The sequence below is a fragment of the Chiloscyllium plagiosum genome, unplaced genomic scaffold (genome assembly GCF_037043375.1).
Source record: "Chiloscyllium plagiosum isolate Xiang-an unplaced genomic scaffold, Cpla_swu_hap1 HiC_scaffold_7, whole genome shotgun sequence".
Lineage (NCBI taxonomy): Eukaryota > Metazoa > Chordata > Chondrichthyes > Orectolobiformes > Hemiscylliidae > Chiloscyllium > Chiloscyllium plagiosum.
In genome coordinates, this window is record NW_028270145.1 from 79,057,710 (window position 1) to 79,073,766 (window position 16,057).

At 40.5% G+C, this 16,057-nt stretch overlaps 2 protein-coding genes across 9 annotated transcripts in view; one reads left to right on the forward strand and one right to left on the reverse strand.

Annotated features, from left to right (window-relative positions):
• The window catches only part of mgat5 (alpha-1,6-mannosylglycoprotein 6-beta-N-acetylglucosaminyltransferase), a 160,072-nt gene extending 148,496 nt beyond the window's left edge, over positions 1–11,576 (forward strand). For 7 of the 8 annotated variants that reach the window (XM_043694045.2, XM_043694044.2, XM_043694047.2 and 4 more), the window contains exons 16-17: positions 8,460–8,617; positions 9,507–11,576. In XM_043694045.2, the coding sequence (XP_043549980.1) occupies positions 8,460–8,617; positions 9,507–9,705 (357 nt within the window). In that variant the 3' untranslated portion in view covers positions 9,706–11,576. Of the gene's footprint in view, positions 1–8,442; positions 8,618–9,506 lie in introns of those variants that run through there. The other variant, XM_043694048.2, reaches the window with a different exon arrangement.
• Positions 11,577–11,869: 293 nt separating this feature from the next.
• Positions 11,870–16,057, reverse strand: part of LOC122551707 (transmembrane protein 163a) — a 230,540-nt gene continuing 226,352 nt past the window's right edge. Inside the window, exon 8 of the mRNA XM_043694055.2 lies at positions 11,870–15,125. Within this exon, the coding sequence (XP_043549990.1) occupies positions 15,065–15,125 (61 nt within the window). The 3' untranslated portion in view covers positions 11,870–15,064. The remainder of the gene's footprint in view (positions 15,126–16,057) is intronic.

The following is a 16,057-nucleotide window of genomic DNA, read 5'->3' on the forward strand; positions in this document are numbered from 1 at the left end:
GAAATGAAATGAGGACAGTTGAGAGAATAATCTTGGCTCCGATGATGTAGAGGAAAAAGTGAGGACTGCAGATGCTGGAGATCAGAGCTGAAAATGTGTTGCTGGAAAAGCGCAGCAGGTCAGGCAGCATCCAAGGAGTAGGAGAATCGACGTTTCGGGCATGAACATAGAACATAGAAGAATACAGCGCAGTACAGGCCCTACGGCCCTCGATGTTGCGCCGATCCAAGCCCACCTAACCTACACTAGCCCACTATCCTCCATATGCCTATCCAATGCCCGCTTAAATGCCCATAATGAGGGAGAATTCACCACTGCTACTGGCAGGGCATTCCATGAACTCACGACTCGCTGAGTAAAGAACCTACCCCTAACATCTGTCCTATACCTACCTCCCCTTAATTTAAAGCTATGCCCCCTTGTAATAGCTGACTCCATACGAGGAAAAAGATTCTCACTGTCGACCCTATCTAAACCCCTAATCATCTTATACACCTCTATCAAGTCACCCCTAAACCTTCTTTTCTCCAATGAAAATAACCCCAAGTGCCTCAGCCTTTCCTCATACGATCTTTCTACCATACCAGGCAACATCCTGGTAAACCTCCTCTGCACCCGTTCCAGTGCCTCCACATCCTTCCTATAGTATGGCGACCAAAACTGCACACAGTACTCCAGATATGGCCGCACCAGAGTCTTATACAACTGCAACATGACCTCAGTACTCCGGAACTCAATTCCTCTACCAATAAAAGCCAGTACGCCATATGCCTTCTTCACTGCACTATTTACCTGGGTGGCAACTTTCAAAGATTTGTGTACATGGACACCAAGATCCCTCTGCTCATCCACACTACCAAGTATCCGACCGTTAGCCCAGTACCCCATCTTTTTATTACTCTTACCAAAGTGAATCACCTCACACTTAGCTACATTGAACTCCATTTGCCACCTTTCTGCCCAGTTCTGCAGCTTATCTATATCCCGCTGTAACCTGCCACATCCTTCCTCACTGTCTACAACTCCTCCGACTTTCGTATCATCCGCAAACTTGCTCACCCAACCTTCTAACCCCTCCTCCAGGTCATTTATAAAAATGACAAACAGCAATGGTCCCAAAACAGATCCTTGCGGAACACCGCTAGTGACGGCACTCCAAGATGAACCTTTGCCATCAACTACTACCCTCTGTCTTCTTCCAGCCAGCCAACTCCTAATCCAAACCTCCAACTCACCCTCAATGCCATACCTCTGTATTTTTTGCAGTAGTCTACCATGGGGAACCTTATCAAACGCCTTACTAAAATCCATATACACCACATCTACTGCTTTCCCCTCGTCCACCTCCTTAGTCACCTTCTCAAAGAATTCAATAAGGTTTGTGAGGCACGACCTGCCCTTCACAAAACCATGCTGACTATCCTTGATCACATTATTCCTATCCAGATGTTCATAAATCCTATCCCTTACAATTCTCTCTAAGATTTTGCCCACAACAGAAGTGAGACTCACCGGCCTATAGTTACTAGGGTTATCCCTACTCCCCTTCTTGAACAAGGGAACCACATTTGCTAGCCTCCAATCTTCTGGCACTACTCCTGTAGACAACGAGGACATAAAAATCAAGGCCAATGGCTCTGCAATCTCCTCCCTTGCTTCCCAGAGAATCCTAGGATAAATGCCATCAGGCCCAAGGGACTTATCTATTTTCACCCTTTCCAGAATTTCCAACACCTCTTCTCTACATACCTCAAAGCCATCCATTCTACTGAATTGTGACTCAGTACTCACATTGACAACAACGTCCTGTTCCTGATTGAATACTGACGAAAAGTATTCATTCAGTGTCTCCCCAATCTCTTCAGCCTCCACACGCAACTTCCCACTACTATCCTTGACTGAACCTATTCCTACCCTAGTCATTCTTTTATTCCTGACATACCTATAGAAAGCCTTAGGGTTTTCCCTAATCCTACCAACTAAGGACCTTTCATGTCCCCTCCTTGCTGCTCTTAGCTCTCTCTTCAGGTCCTTCCTGGCTACCCTATAACTCTCAATCGCCCCAATTGAACCTTCACGCCTCATCTTTACATAGGCCGCCCTCTTCCATTTAACAAGGGATTCCAATTCCTTATTAAACCACGGCTCCTTCACACGACCCTTTCCTCCCTGCCTGACGGGCACATACTTATCAAGGACACTCAATAGTTGCTCCTTGAACAAGCTCCACATATCAATTACACCCTTGCCTTGAAGCTTACTTTTCCAGGCCACACATCCTAAGTCATGCCTCACAGCATCATAATTTCCCTGCCCCCATCTATAACTCTTGCCCTGTAGTGCACACTTATCCCTCTCCATCGCTAGAGTAAAGGTCACCGAATTGTGGTCACTGTCCCCAAAGTGCTCACCTACCTCTAATTCTAACACCTGGCCTGGTTCATTACCCAGAACCAAATCCAGTATGGCCTCACCTCTTGTTGGCCTGTCTACATATTGTAGATCCACCCCGTGCCCTCCTACCTGCCCTCGACCTCTTCATAGCCAACTGCCGCCGCGATATTAACCGCCACCTGAACTCCCCCACCCCACTCACCCACTCCAACCTCACCCTCGGAACGCGCAGCCCTCCACTCACTCCGTTGCAACCGCAACCTCACTATCAAACCAGCAGACAAGGGAGGCGCGGTAGTAGTTTGGCGCACCGACCTCTACACCGCTGAGGCCAAACGCCAGCTCGCAGATACCTCCTCCTACTGCCCCCTTGACCAGGACCCCACCCCCCACCACCAAACCATCATCTCCCAGACCGTCCATAACCTCATCACCTCGGGTGATCTCCCATCCACCGCCTCCAACCTCATAGTCCCACAACCCCGCACATCCCGCTTCTACCTCCTGCCCAAAATCCACAAACCTGACTGCCCCGGCCGACCCATTGTCTCCGCCTGCTCCTGCCCCACCGAACTCATCTCTGCGTACCTTGACACCGTCCTGTCCCCCTTAGTCCAAGAACTCCCCACCTACGTTCGGGACACCACCCATGCCCTCCACCTGCTCCATGATTTTCGCTTCCCCGGTCCCCAACGCCTTATTTTCACCATGGACATCCAGTCCCTGTACACCTCCATCCCCCATCACGAAGGACTCAAAGCCCTCCGCTTCTTTCTTTCCCGCCGTACCGACCAGTACCGTTCCACTGACACCCTCCTTCGACTGACTGAACTGGTCCTCACCCTGAACAACTTCTCCTTCCAATCCTCCCACTTCCTCCAAACGAAAGGAGTAGCCATGGGCACCCGCATGGGCCCCAGCTATGCCTGCCTCTTCGTAGGATATGTGGAACAATCCATCTTCCACAACTACACTGGCCCCACCCCCCACCTTTTCCTCCGCTACATCGATGACTGTATCGGCGCCGCCTCGTGCTCCCACGAGGAAGTTGAACAGTTCATCCACTTCACCAACACCTTCCACCCTGACCTCAAATTCACCTGGACAGTCTCAGATTCCTCCCTACCCTTCCTCGACCTTTCTATTTCCATCTCAGGCGACCGAATCAACACGGACATCTACTACAAACCGACCGACTCCCACAGCTACCTGGACTACACCTCCTCCCATCCTGCCCCCTGTAAAAACGCCATCCCATTCTCCCAATTCCTTCGACTCCGCCGCATCTGCTCCCAGGAGGACCAGTTCCAAAAACGCACAACCCAGATGGCCTCCTTCTTCAAGGACCGCAATTTCCCCCCCGATGTGGTCGACGATGCCCTCCACCGCATCTCTTCCACTTCCCGCTCCTATGCCCTTGAAACCCGCCCCTCCAACCGCCACCAGGACAGAACCCCACTGGTCCTCACCTACCACCCCACAAATCTCCACGTACAGCGCATCATCCGCCGTCATTTCCGCCACCTCCAAACGGACCCCACCACCAAGGATATATTTCCCTCCCCTCCCCTATCAGCATTCCGTAAAGACCACTCCCTCCGTGACTCCCTCGTCAGATCCACACCCCCCACCAACCCAACCTCTACTCCCAGCACCTTCCCCTGCAACCGCAGAAGGTGCAAGACTTGCGCCCACACCTCCCCCCTCACCTCCCTCCAAGGCCCCAAAGGAAACTTCCATATCCGCCACAGATTCACCTGCACCTCCACACATATCATCTATTGCATCCTCTGCACCCGATGTGGCCTCCTCTATATTGGGGAGACAGGCCGGCTACTTGCGGAGCGTTTCAGAGAACACCTCTGGGACACCCGGACCAACCAACCCAACCACCCTGTAGCTCAACATTTCAATTCTCCCTCCCACTCCACCAAGGATATGCAGGTCTTTGGACTCCTCCATCGTCAGACCACAACAAAACGACGGTTGGAGGAAGAACGCCTCATCTTCCGGCTAGGAACCCTCCAACCACTAGGGATGAACTCTGATTTCACCAGTTTCCTCATTTCCCCTCCCCCCACCCTGTCTCAGTCAAATCCATCAAATTCAGCACCACCTTCCTAACCTGAGATCTTCTTCCCGACCTCTCCGCCCCCACCCCAGTCTGACCTATCGCCCTCACCTTGACCTCTTTCCACCTATCACATTTCTGACACCCCTCCCCCAAGTCCCTCCTCCCTACCTTTTATCTTAGTCTGCTGGACAAACTTTCCCCATTCCTGAAGAAGGGCTTATGCCCGAAACGTCGATTCTCCTGTTTCCTGGATGCTGCCTGACCTGCTGCGCTTTTCCAGCAACACATTTCCAGCTCTGATCTCCAGCATCTGCAGACCTCACTTTCTCCTATCTACATATTGTGTCAGGAAACCCTCCTGCACACATTGGACAAACACTGACCCATCTAACGAACTTGAGCTATAGCTTTCCCAATTAATATCAGGAAAGTTAAAGTCCCCCATAACAACCACCCTATTACTTTCACTCTTCTCTTGAATCATCCTCGCAATCCTTTCTTCTACGTTTCTAGGACTATTAGGAGGCCTGTAAAAAACTCCTAACAGGGTGAGCTCACCTTTCCTATTCCTAACCTCAGCCCAAACTACCTCAGATGGCGAGTCTTCATCCATCGTCCTTTCCACAGCTGTAATACTATCTTTGACAAGCAATGCCACACCTCCCCCTCTTTTACCCCCACCTCTGACCCTACTAAGACATTTAAACCCTGGAACCTGCAACAGCCAATCCTGTCCCTGTTCTACCCATGTCTCCGTAATAGCCACAACATCGAAGTCCCAGGTACCAACCCACGCTGCAAGTTCACCTACCTTATTTCGTATACTTCTTGCATTGAAGTATACACACTTCAAACCATTTTCCTGTTTACAGGCACCCTCCTTTGAAATTGATGCCATGTTCCTAACCTCCCTACACTCCAGGTCCTGCACCCTAAAGCTACAGTCTGGGTTCCCATGCCCCTGCAGAGTTAGTTTAAACCCCGTTTAAACGGCTCATGCCCGAAACGTCGATTCTCCTGCTCCTTGGATGCTGCCTGACCTGCGCTTTTCCAGCAACACATTTTCAGCTCCGATGATGTAGAGTCCGTTTGGAGGTTTTAAAAAGAACAGGGGGAGAAACAAAGGGACATCAGTGAGAGTACTGTGCAAACTCCCAAGCAGTAGTCCCTCAGTGTGAAAGATTAAAAATCAACAAATATTAGGAGCATGTATAAAGAATAGAGCAAGAATTATGGGTAACTCTAATTGTCATGAGTTGGATTAATCAAATTGGAAAGGATAGCCGCAACAAATTCATGGAGTGCAGAGATAGTTTCATAGAATCCCCATATTGTGGAAAGAGGCCATTCGGCCCATCAAGTCTTCATTGGCCCTCAAAGAGCATCCCACACAAACCCATGCCCCTACTCTATCCCTGTAAACCTGCATTTACTATGGGCTAGGGTACTAAGCTTGCACATCCCTGACCACTACAGACAATTTAGCAATTTCCTGGACCAATATATCTGGAGCTAACCAGGATGCAGACTATCTTGAATCTGGCATTTTGTAATGAGACAGGTTTAATGAATAACCTGAGTAATGTATGGATCATATTTTAATAGAATTTAATATTCCATTTGAGAGTGAGAAACATGGATCAGAAACAACTGTGTTTAACTTAAATAAACTGAATTTCAGTGATATGAGCATAGAGTTGTCTAAAGTGAACTGGGTTGATAGATTCGGAGGAATAACAGTAAGCAAGCAGTGGCAGACATTTCAGGAAGTAATTCAGTCTTTCAACAAAAATATATTCCAGCAAGGAGGAAAGATTCTAAGAGACTGATAAACCAACCATGGTTAAGCCACGAAGTTAGGCAGGATACTAAATTGAAAGAAGCATACAAAGAAGTCAATGTCAGTCATCCACCCAAAGACTAGGATAAGTCCAGAATCCAGCAAAGGAAAATTAAAAAGATAGTAAAGACAGTGAAAATAAACTGAGGGCAAATTGGCAAGGAAATTTAAAAAAAAAAAGACTGACAAGCTGATTTATAATATATGAAAAGCAAGAGAGGTCCAAGTAAACATGAGCCCCTTAGAAAATAAAACTGAGAAATGGTTTTGGGGAGCAAGGAGTTGAACAGATACATTGCATCACACTTTGTGGTGGGATATACTTTGAACATTCCATTAATACTAAAGAATACGGGGAAAAACTAGGCATCATCACCATCATTAAAGAAGTGGTCTTAGACAGACAAACTAATGGGGCTAAAAGCAGATAAGTGCCCAATCCTGATGGCTTGCATCCTAGGATCCTCAAAGAGATGGTGGATACATTGATTGTAATTTTCCAAAAATTATTGGAATCTGGAGAGGTACCACTGCACTGAAAAACCGCCAATGTGACATACCTATTCAAAATTGAAGGGAAGCAAAAAGCAGGTAACTATAGTCTGTTTAGCCTAATATCTTTTGTTGGACAAGTATTGGAAAATTAAGAATAGCACATTTGGAAAATTATTATCAAGAAGAGCCTGTATGGCTTCATGTCATGGGTGTGACTAAATTATTAGAGTTTTTCAAGGAAGTCTCAACCAGACTGGATAGAAGGGAATCTGTATTTGGAGTTCCAGGAGGCATTTGACGATGAGATATCCAACAAAAGGTTAAGCCATGATATAAGAGTCCATGGTGCTGGACGTAATATATTGGCCTGGATAGAGAATTGGCTAATGAGCAGGAAACAGCAAGTTTTTTTCAGGTTGGCAACCTGTAACCAGTGGGGTTCCATACGCATTAGTGCTGAGACAGTGAATGTTTACAAGATGTATTAATAACTTTGAAGAAGGAAATGAATGCACTACAGTCAAATGTGGAAACAAATTAGTGGAAAGGCAGGTTATAAGGGGAAAAGGGCTATTTACAGAAAGAGATTGATAGGTTAAGTGGGCAAAAAGGTGTCAAACGGAATATAATGTTGGAAAATCTGATATTCAATTGGAAGGAAGAACCAATATTATTTAAATGGAGAAAATCTACTAAAAGCTGCAACATGAAGGAACTTGTAGGTAATTCCGTACGTAACATCCAAAGCTAGTGTACAGGTTCAGCAGGTAATTAGGAAAGCTAATGAAATATTAGCACTTATTTCAAGGAGGTTGGAGTAAGAGTAGGAAAGTCATACTGCAACTATACAAGGTGCTGATTAGACCACATCTGGAGTACTCTAAGTAGTTTTGGTCCCCGTATTTAAGGAAATATTAAACCTTTTCATGGAGGCAATTAAGAGAAGGTTCATTTTAATTATCTCTGGTATGGAGCAAAGGCTAAACAACTTGGGACTCTACTGATTGGATTTAATGAGAGGTGATTCCATTAAGACACATCCTTAAGGATTTTTAAAGGGTTTGACAAAGTAAATGCTGAGAATGTTTCTGCTCATGGGAGAATCTAGGACCAGAAAGCATAGTCACAGAATAAAGGAGTGCCAATTTAAGATTGAGAAGAGGAGGAATTTCTTTTCAAAGAGTTGAGAGACGTTGGAACTCCTTGCCACAGAGAACTATGGAGCAAGAGTCCTTGTATTCATTTAAAGCTGAGACAGAAATTTTAGATCAGTAGCGGAATCAAGAGTTATGGGGAAAGCGTGGGAAAGTGACATTAAGCATGTCTGACCATTCATGATCCATTTGAATGACGGAGCAGGCCCCCAGAGCCAAACAGCCGCCTCCTGTTCCTATTTCTTATGGTCATTTGGACTTGCTTATTAAAAGAAAATTTACAAATGTACAAGTGTAATCTAATTCTATGTTAAAGGAAAATAGAGCTAGCACCTTTTTTTTTCAAATGTACCAATTTAAAGCTGATAATATTTGGTGCCATTATTTGCAGTAATAAATGTCTTTGTTCTAATTAACTTTGTTTACCTATGGGAGAAATATTATTTTGCTATCTACATAATGAATTTACTTTATAATCACAATAGTCAACTGAATATTATAGGATTTCTGCCATGGTCAGGTGATGTGGCCTCCACTGAGTGTGCTCCAAGTTAAAGTTGCAGCTCCCAGGCAATCTTGTAAGCAGATCTGTCAAGAAAATAAACTCATATGTGAACCTTCCTTCTTTCAACATCTGAATAAAGACAGTGATTTGCAGAAGTAAGTATATTTAAGCAGTTATATATGATGAATAATAGAGTAAAACTCATTACAGCTTATGTATGGTTTTCTAAGTTAATCAACAATATTTTTGAGTATTGACTTGGGACATTGGTAAGACCTCTTCTGGAATACAGTGTCCAGTCTGGTCACCCAGTTATAGGAAGGATATTATCAAGCTGGAGAGGGTTCAGAAGAGATTTTGCTGGAAATGGAAGATTTGATTTAGAAAGAAAGGCTGGGACTTCTTTCACGAGAACATGAGGTTGACAGATGACCTGATAGAAGTTCATAAAATAATGAGAGGTACAGATAGAGTTGATTATAGTTGTCTGTTCCCTAATATGGGGAATTTCAAGACGAGGGAGCCGTTTTTAAGGTGATAGGAGAGAGATTTAAAGAAGAGATTAGGTAAAGTTTTTATACAGGGTGATTTTGTTTGTGGAATTAACTTCCTGAAGAAGTGGTGGATGCGGATACAATTACAACATTTAAAAGACATTTGGATGGATACATGAATAGGAAATGTTTGTGGGGGGGGAGGGGGGGAGTGGTGTGGAATATGGGCCAGGAGGAGGCAGGTGGGACTAGTTTAGTTTGGATTATGTTCAGCATGGACTGGTTGGACCAAGGGTTTGTTTCTGTACTGTATGACTCTAGGTTTCCTTCATCGTATGTTTTATATAGATTTAATCAACATTTACATTGGTTAACAAATACTTAGTAATGCACAGTACTGATGTTTTAGATCAACTTTTATGCTAGTCTACCATGTACCTTCATAGGAAAATTAACACTAAAGCTCTTTTGAGACATTTATTCTTAATTATAGCTGTGCTTTAAATTATTAAATCTGATGAGATTACTTAATTATTTTTGTTACATGCAGGTATGGAGTTGAATGCTTGTCATTTGAATCTGTGAATGATATTGTTGTTCCGGCTTATGACGAAAACAAGAAACGTTGCTTTTTCCAGAGTGATTTGCTGCTCTTCAGTTGTGCAGGTTCAAATGGAAACCATAAAAGGATCTGTCCATGCAGAGACTATATGAAAGGACAAGTTGCCCTATGCCAAGAATGTGTATAGCAGTTCCTTATCCATATACAAAAGAGATTGTGCTGAAAGGTAGGGGATAGTAAGTCTTCATAAGGACCAAGCATTTGGTTAACTGTTTCTGAAGGCATCCCTCAAAAAATACTGAAAGAAAATGTGTTTTTGAGTTAAAATTAAAGTATTTGTTTGAAGAAAATAAACATTAATGAATCCCTGCTGAACCTTTCAATAAGAAAACCTTAACAAATTATTCAATTTCCTTGTCCAACTTGTGTATAAAAGAAACTGATTTTGAGAAGGATTGGCATACAGCTGAGAGTTGCAGGTGAACTAGTAAGTATTCTAAATTCAGAAACCATGTTGCAAATGAAATTAAGGTCAGTTAGACAACAATAAATAATGATTGATAACTAAATATGCTGCAAGAGGCTGCTCAATAAGCTTTGGTTTAATTTTAGTTCTGGCAAAAATCTAAAAATTATTTGTTTTCAAGGTCTTATTTCCAGGTTAATGAAGATCCAATTCAATGTTCCACTGTAATCATGCAACAGGTCAAAGCATCCTGGTAGCTGTTCTTTCAGGTGTGATTTCCTTTTAAGTGTGACTAGTGGTGTCAGTTATTTCGAGTAAAGAGTCATATGCTGATGTTGCTGGCAGTAATAACTGCTTGAAATACATAATACTAGTTTTAAATCATGGCTTGAGTTTTGATTTAAATGGTTGAACTAAAAGAGTATCGAACTACTATGAAATAAATAGAGTTCCCAGAATGTATTTGTAACACTATAATCTTTTTGGCTTTTATTAGAACATCTTTAGGTTGCTGGCAATGTTATGAAGTAACTGCCCTTTAGCCAGTGTCAACTGATTCTAATTAGACTTATTTCAGACCATGAGTAAATTAGTTTAATGGGCATTTTAAGTAGCAGCTTCCAGTTTGAAAAATAATTGCTGTTGTAATTTGTATAGAAACATCCTGATGTAAACATTTTTAAAAACCTTGTTTGTAAAATCGTGTTTACTATACAGTGAAGTGGATTTCATATTTTTGCACTTTCTTTTCGGGCTCAGGATTGTTTTACATTTTAGGCAGAACGTTAGTTCTTTTTTTAGCCACACAGCAAATAAGCAACAATATAATTTCAATTAAATATTCATGTAACTAAATTGTTAAGAAAACCAGTAGAATCATTAATTTCTCTGCAAATGATTTAATTGAAGGAAAATGTTTGATCAGATGATTAAATCACATTTAACAACATCAATGTTGCAGAAATAAATGAATTTCTAATTTCCAACATATCCCAAAAATGTCTTCAGGATTGTATTAAAATGACCAATATTGTTCACACATTTCCAGAGCAATCGGGGATGGGTGATAAATGTTGGCCTCGCCTGGATCCCACGAATGAATAAAAATAATGAGGTATCAAAATGATAGATGGTTAATTACAATGGTGCTGTTGATGAATGATTTTACAACTCTTAGAACAGTTGATACACAATTTACATATGCTCATTTCATGCTCATATTGCAATTGTTATGTTGATAACACAGATTGTCGTATCATTGATTTCCATTATGTGAATGAGGTGTGTCAATCAGCAAAGGATGTTTTTTTAAAATCAATGTTTAAAAAAGTGTGGCATTTGGAAATGAAAGGTAGTGACATACAGTTAAGCTACAGCAGCTAAACCTCATTGACAGGACGTATATCCAAACAGATTTGCACATTTGTAAATAAAAGAAACATAATTTACTTTTTTAGATGCTTTGTAACTTGCTTTGCTTTTGTGATGTGCTTGTAAATATTAAACATTTCCTGTAGCTAAGATGCAATGTAATGTAAATTATATGCCTTTTTAAGGGTAATAAAGTTGTTTTATCAACTTGTATAATACTATATATACTTCATAACTGTCAAAATTTCAACCAAATGCATAAAGTTATGAAGTAAGGAAATGGTTTTCCTGTATATTTGCAAAAGTGACATATATCGAAGTGAGGTGTGCTTTGAAAGCTGCTAAGAAATTGTTTCCACAGTTTTGATGAGCAGGAAACATCTTTATTTTTTAATAAATCTTTTAAGTGAAGAGAATTTCTTCCATTGGTTTGTACATTGTCTTGTATAAATATACAGAGTAGAAAGTTATTGGAGCATAAGTTATCTTAATTAACATCAATATTGTTAAATGCTGTATCTTTTCACTGAAGAATTTGAAGCACATTTCATGCACAGATTGTGCTGCATATGTTTTTAATTGCAGCACGTTACAACATATTAAACTAATACAGTAAAGATTCCATCAAAGTGCAGACAAAAAATATAAATTCCCACCCCTATGCTCACACTTCCATAAGTAATTATTCTAACTTGTTGCTTAAAATCAGGCCTTCCCTGAGTTTTGTAGCAAGACTATAATTTAACCTCCAGAACTTAACTATTGATGATTAAAGCTCATAACGATTCTGTCTGCATAAATATAGAAATAGTGAGGATCTCAATACTATTACCATGCAATGGCATAAACTCTAGTCTAAATGCTGGAGCTGGTCAAAAGAGCACAACAAACAATGAATGTTCTCAAATATTTCCTAAACTTTAAATAAATAAAACAACCAAAATCTTTATCAAAGATGGAAAGAATAAGAAAGTAATTTATTTAATCGATTGCATTTTTTGATTCTGCTTTGATTTATAACCTTGTAAAAATTTCAGAAATTACTTGGCTTAAGGGTTTGATGTGACATTTCTCTCCCACTAAATATTGTATCACTTCACCACTTCAGTCTATGTTCAATTTGATATTAGCAATGTGTGATACATCATCTCATATGTTCTGGCTATGGCTCAGTTGCAGCATTCTCCTCTCAAAAGGTCCCACTCTAGTGTAGAGCTCAGAGGTGCTGTATAAATGCAGATTTATGTTGTAGTTTAGATATTTTATCTTTTCATAACTGGAATTTGAGGAGATAATGTCTTTTTATAAACATTTCTAAGACTTATTTAGAAAAGGTATTCATTTCTAATTTTTAATTGTTAATTTCAATGTTTCTAAATATTCAATAAAATATCTACTCAATGTCATTCAAATAAAAATATCTTTAGACTTGGTTACAGCATAACACCTTGATTATCAGTGCGGAGATCTGTTTTGCCATTTAAAGCTGCTCTTAAATCCTGCCCAATTTTGCATATAATGATTGATTTTCTTATGTCAACAATATATCAGCACTGTTCAATCATCATTGAGAAATTTTTCTGTCTAGTATCAACTCAGATCTTTTAGCTAATCTGATTTATTTTAATAACTTATTTTCAAAGTTCACTGTTATCTGTATCAAAGTAGTATTCCGCTAGAAAAAATTATATTTGAAATTAAGCAGCCCAATATTACACCAACCTTGAAACCAATACAAGTGTATTAACTACAACATAGACATCAATCAATTTATGGGGAAAACTGATCAATATCTACTCTGCTATTATACCAAATATCTTGGACCTGCACATGATGTTTATTCATTGAACATGGTGAACAGAATAAATGTGCATACTTATGCATTTAGCTGTATGTATTACGTCAAGTTGTACTCAAGATCTCAAAACAGCACTTAGTATCAATGTTGTTCAGCTTTTCATTTTGACAAGGTGATACAGGAGTTCAAATGCCCTTTTGTTTGATGCACAGCACTACCAAGGAACAATGTATGGCACATATGGAGTGTCTCGGTCAGCCTATTTGGATTCAGATTATTTCCTCTGATTTGCACTGCTGAAAGGTTATCAACTGAAAATTGTAGTGTAATGTAAGAGTTAAGGATATGAATGCTTTGTAAAGCACAAGGGTGAATCAAAGACTCACTTTGTTTTTCAGGGAGCATTTAATAACTTTTTAAAGCATAAACATATACAAGGCAATGGGACAAAATTACACAGATTAGTTGGTGATTGCTGTATAAAAGAATTAGCAGCCACTGTTCTAGTGGCCTGCCTTCACAATGTAAATTTCTAAAAATCATGTAGCTTCTATTTTGGGTGGCAGTGATATATTAAAAATTACATTTACCATGATCTTCAGTTCTCATCCCTGTTGAAGGCCTTGACCAGTTTATTTCAATTTAGACACGGTCACACACAGCTAACTGGCTCAGTACTAAGGAAAAGGCAAAAACTAGGATGAACTTTGGTATTAATACATCATACCCAATTCTATTCTTAAACCTAGTTGTATAGGTGATGACCATGGATGTGTAGGATAAGGATATGTGCAAATCACTAATTTGGGATTTATATTAATGATCATAGTGGTATTTTCAGTGAAGTCTGGATATAATTTAGTGGAAGATAACACAGAAGCTCAAATGCCCTTTTGTTTGCTGCACAGCACTACCAAGGAACAATGTATGGCACATATGGAGTGTCTCGGGTGATACAATCTGCCCACTGTAATTTTATATATTCCACGCAATTACTATGCATCTGAACCTCCCCTCAATATAATGACCATGCACTGAGAGGGTAGGTTCAAGTGCATCTTCACTCCTGCTACCAGAAGATCTGACCTATAATGTATGAAATAGGTGATAAAGAATCTAAACGCTCCTCAATATTGCGTGTTAGTTCCACTTTCATTCTGATTGCCTAAGGTATGTTGAACTTTACAGAGTAGATTTTAACTGTGATCAATTAGAATACGTGAAGCAGTATCCCATTACCACCTCATTTACACTAGTACTTGCCACCACCATATATTGAGGAGTCGTCTGTCCAGTTGAAATACTTGTTATTTCAAGACATTGCTCTTTCAATGTACAAATTGATGAATATGTTAGCTTGATTGTAAATGATGCACAACTAAGCAGAACATAACAAAATCCATATGTAGCCAGATTTATTGAATGATGCAATGGAAGATGCTCCTAAATGGTAAGTTTAATGTTCTTTAGCAACAAAGAGGAGTACTATTTTAGGTTCCACAAGATCAGTCATGTTGTTTTGGGCCCAGCTGTCCAGTCTGATCCAGTACCAGCAAGCCATGTGCTTCATCCTGATAATGACATTCAGCCCTCAAAAGTGACCAGGCCTGCCCCTGGCAGATTGGGCCACTGCTTAGCATGTTTTTCTGATGAGTGATCTACTAGTTAAAATCTGCCCTTTGCTCCTGAAAAAATAATACATAACAAAGAGGTGCATCTTCAATCTTTTAAAATTATCAAGTTCACCACGTTTAGCATCATTTGAGTTTAGTCCACTAGGTTTGATGTTAAATGGGATATAGGACAGTGACCATTTTTTTACAGTCACTGCCATTGTCTTGATTGATTCATTCCAAATCTTAGTCTTCATTCCTGTAGAACTGAGCCACCACAGCATATTTTCTTCGTCTATCATTCAAAGCTCTCATAATTATGCGTTTGTTTTATTCGTGGCACTGTGTCAATCAGAAGCCTAGAAGTAAACAGAAGGTTTAAATTGATAATTAACCTTTGACATAAATGCCAGAACTTTTGACATTCATGAGGCAAGATATAACTTTCAGCTATTTATTTTAATACCTGAATATGTTAAAATGGCAAAACAGTAAACTTTGGTATGCTAATAAATATTTTCCTAAGGTGTAAGCAGTGCCTCAGCAGCTTTTGACTCAGAACATCATGAGTTTCAATTCCATTCCAGAGATGCAAACAAATAATTCAGGCTGACTCTTTCTAAGAAGCAGAATTGAGGCAATGTTGCGTGGTCAGAAGATGTAGTTTTTTGGGTGACCTATAAAACAAGACGTTTCATCCTCTTAGGTGATTAATTTTGGGAGAAGGGGAGTTCCTGCTAGTATCCTGCTTGGTCAATATTTCTTCCTCAATTTAATTTATGATTACACCATCTGTCAGACATAAATTGAATACTCTATGTTACAACAATAATTACACTTCAAAAGTACTTCATTTGTTTTACAGTGCATTGAAACGTCCTAAGATCATGGTAGGTTCTTTATTGAACTGCTGCTATCTTTTAACATTAGCCATTTGCACATCTCACTCCACACGGAGTCTTCGTTGTAACCAAACACAATCCATCCATAATTAGTAAGGTTCCCTTTGTAAAGATAAGAATGGTTGGGAACACATCATTCACATGTAATTAATGTACTCTCAGAAGTGGTGGACCAGGACCCAGAGATGGACATTTTACCTCAAGGTAGGAATGGCACAGGTTAGCTGCAGCCAAACAACTGGATGCTAATTTTAAGTGGGCCTACCTGCAAATGATAACTGTCACAATCCAGCTTTTGCATAGCGATTGCTGCTGACAACTAGTGTAACTGAGCCATTTGGAAGCTTGACTATTATGAATTCCAAATTCATTGATGTTTCTTAGAGTAA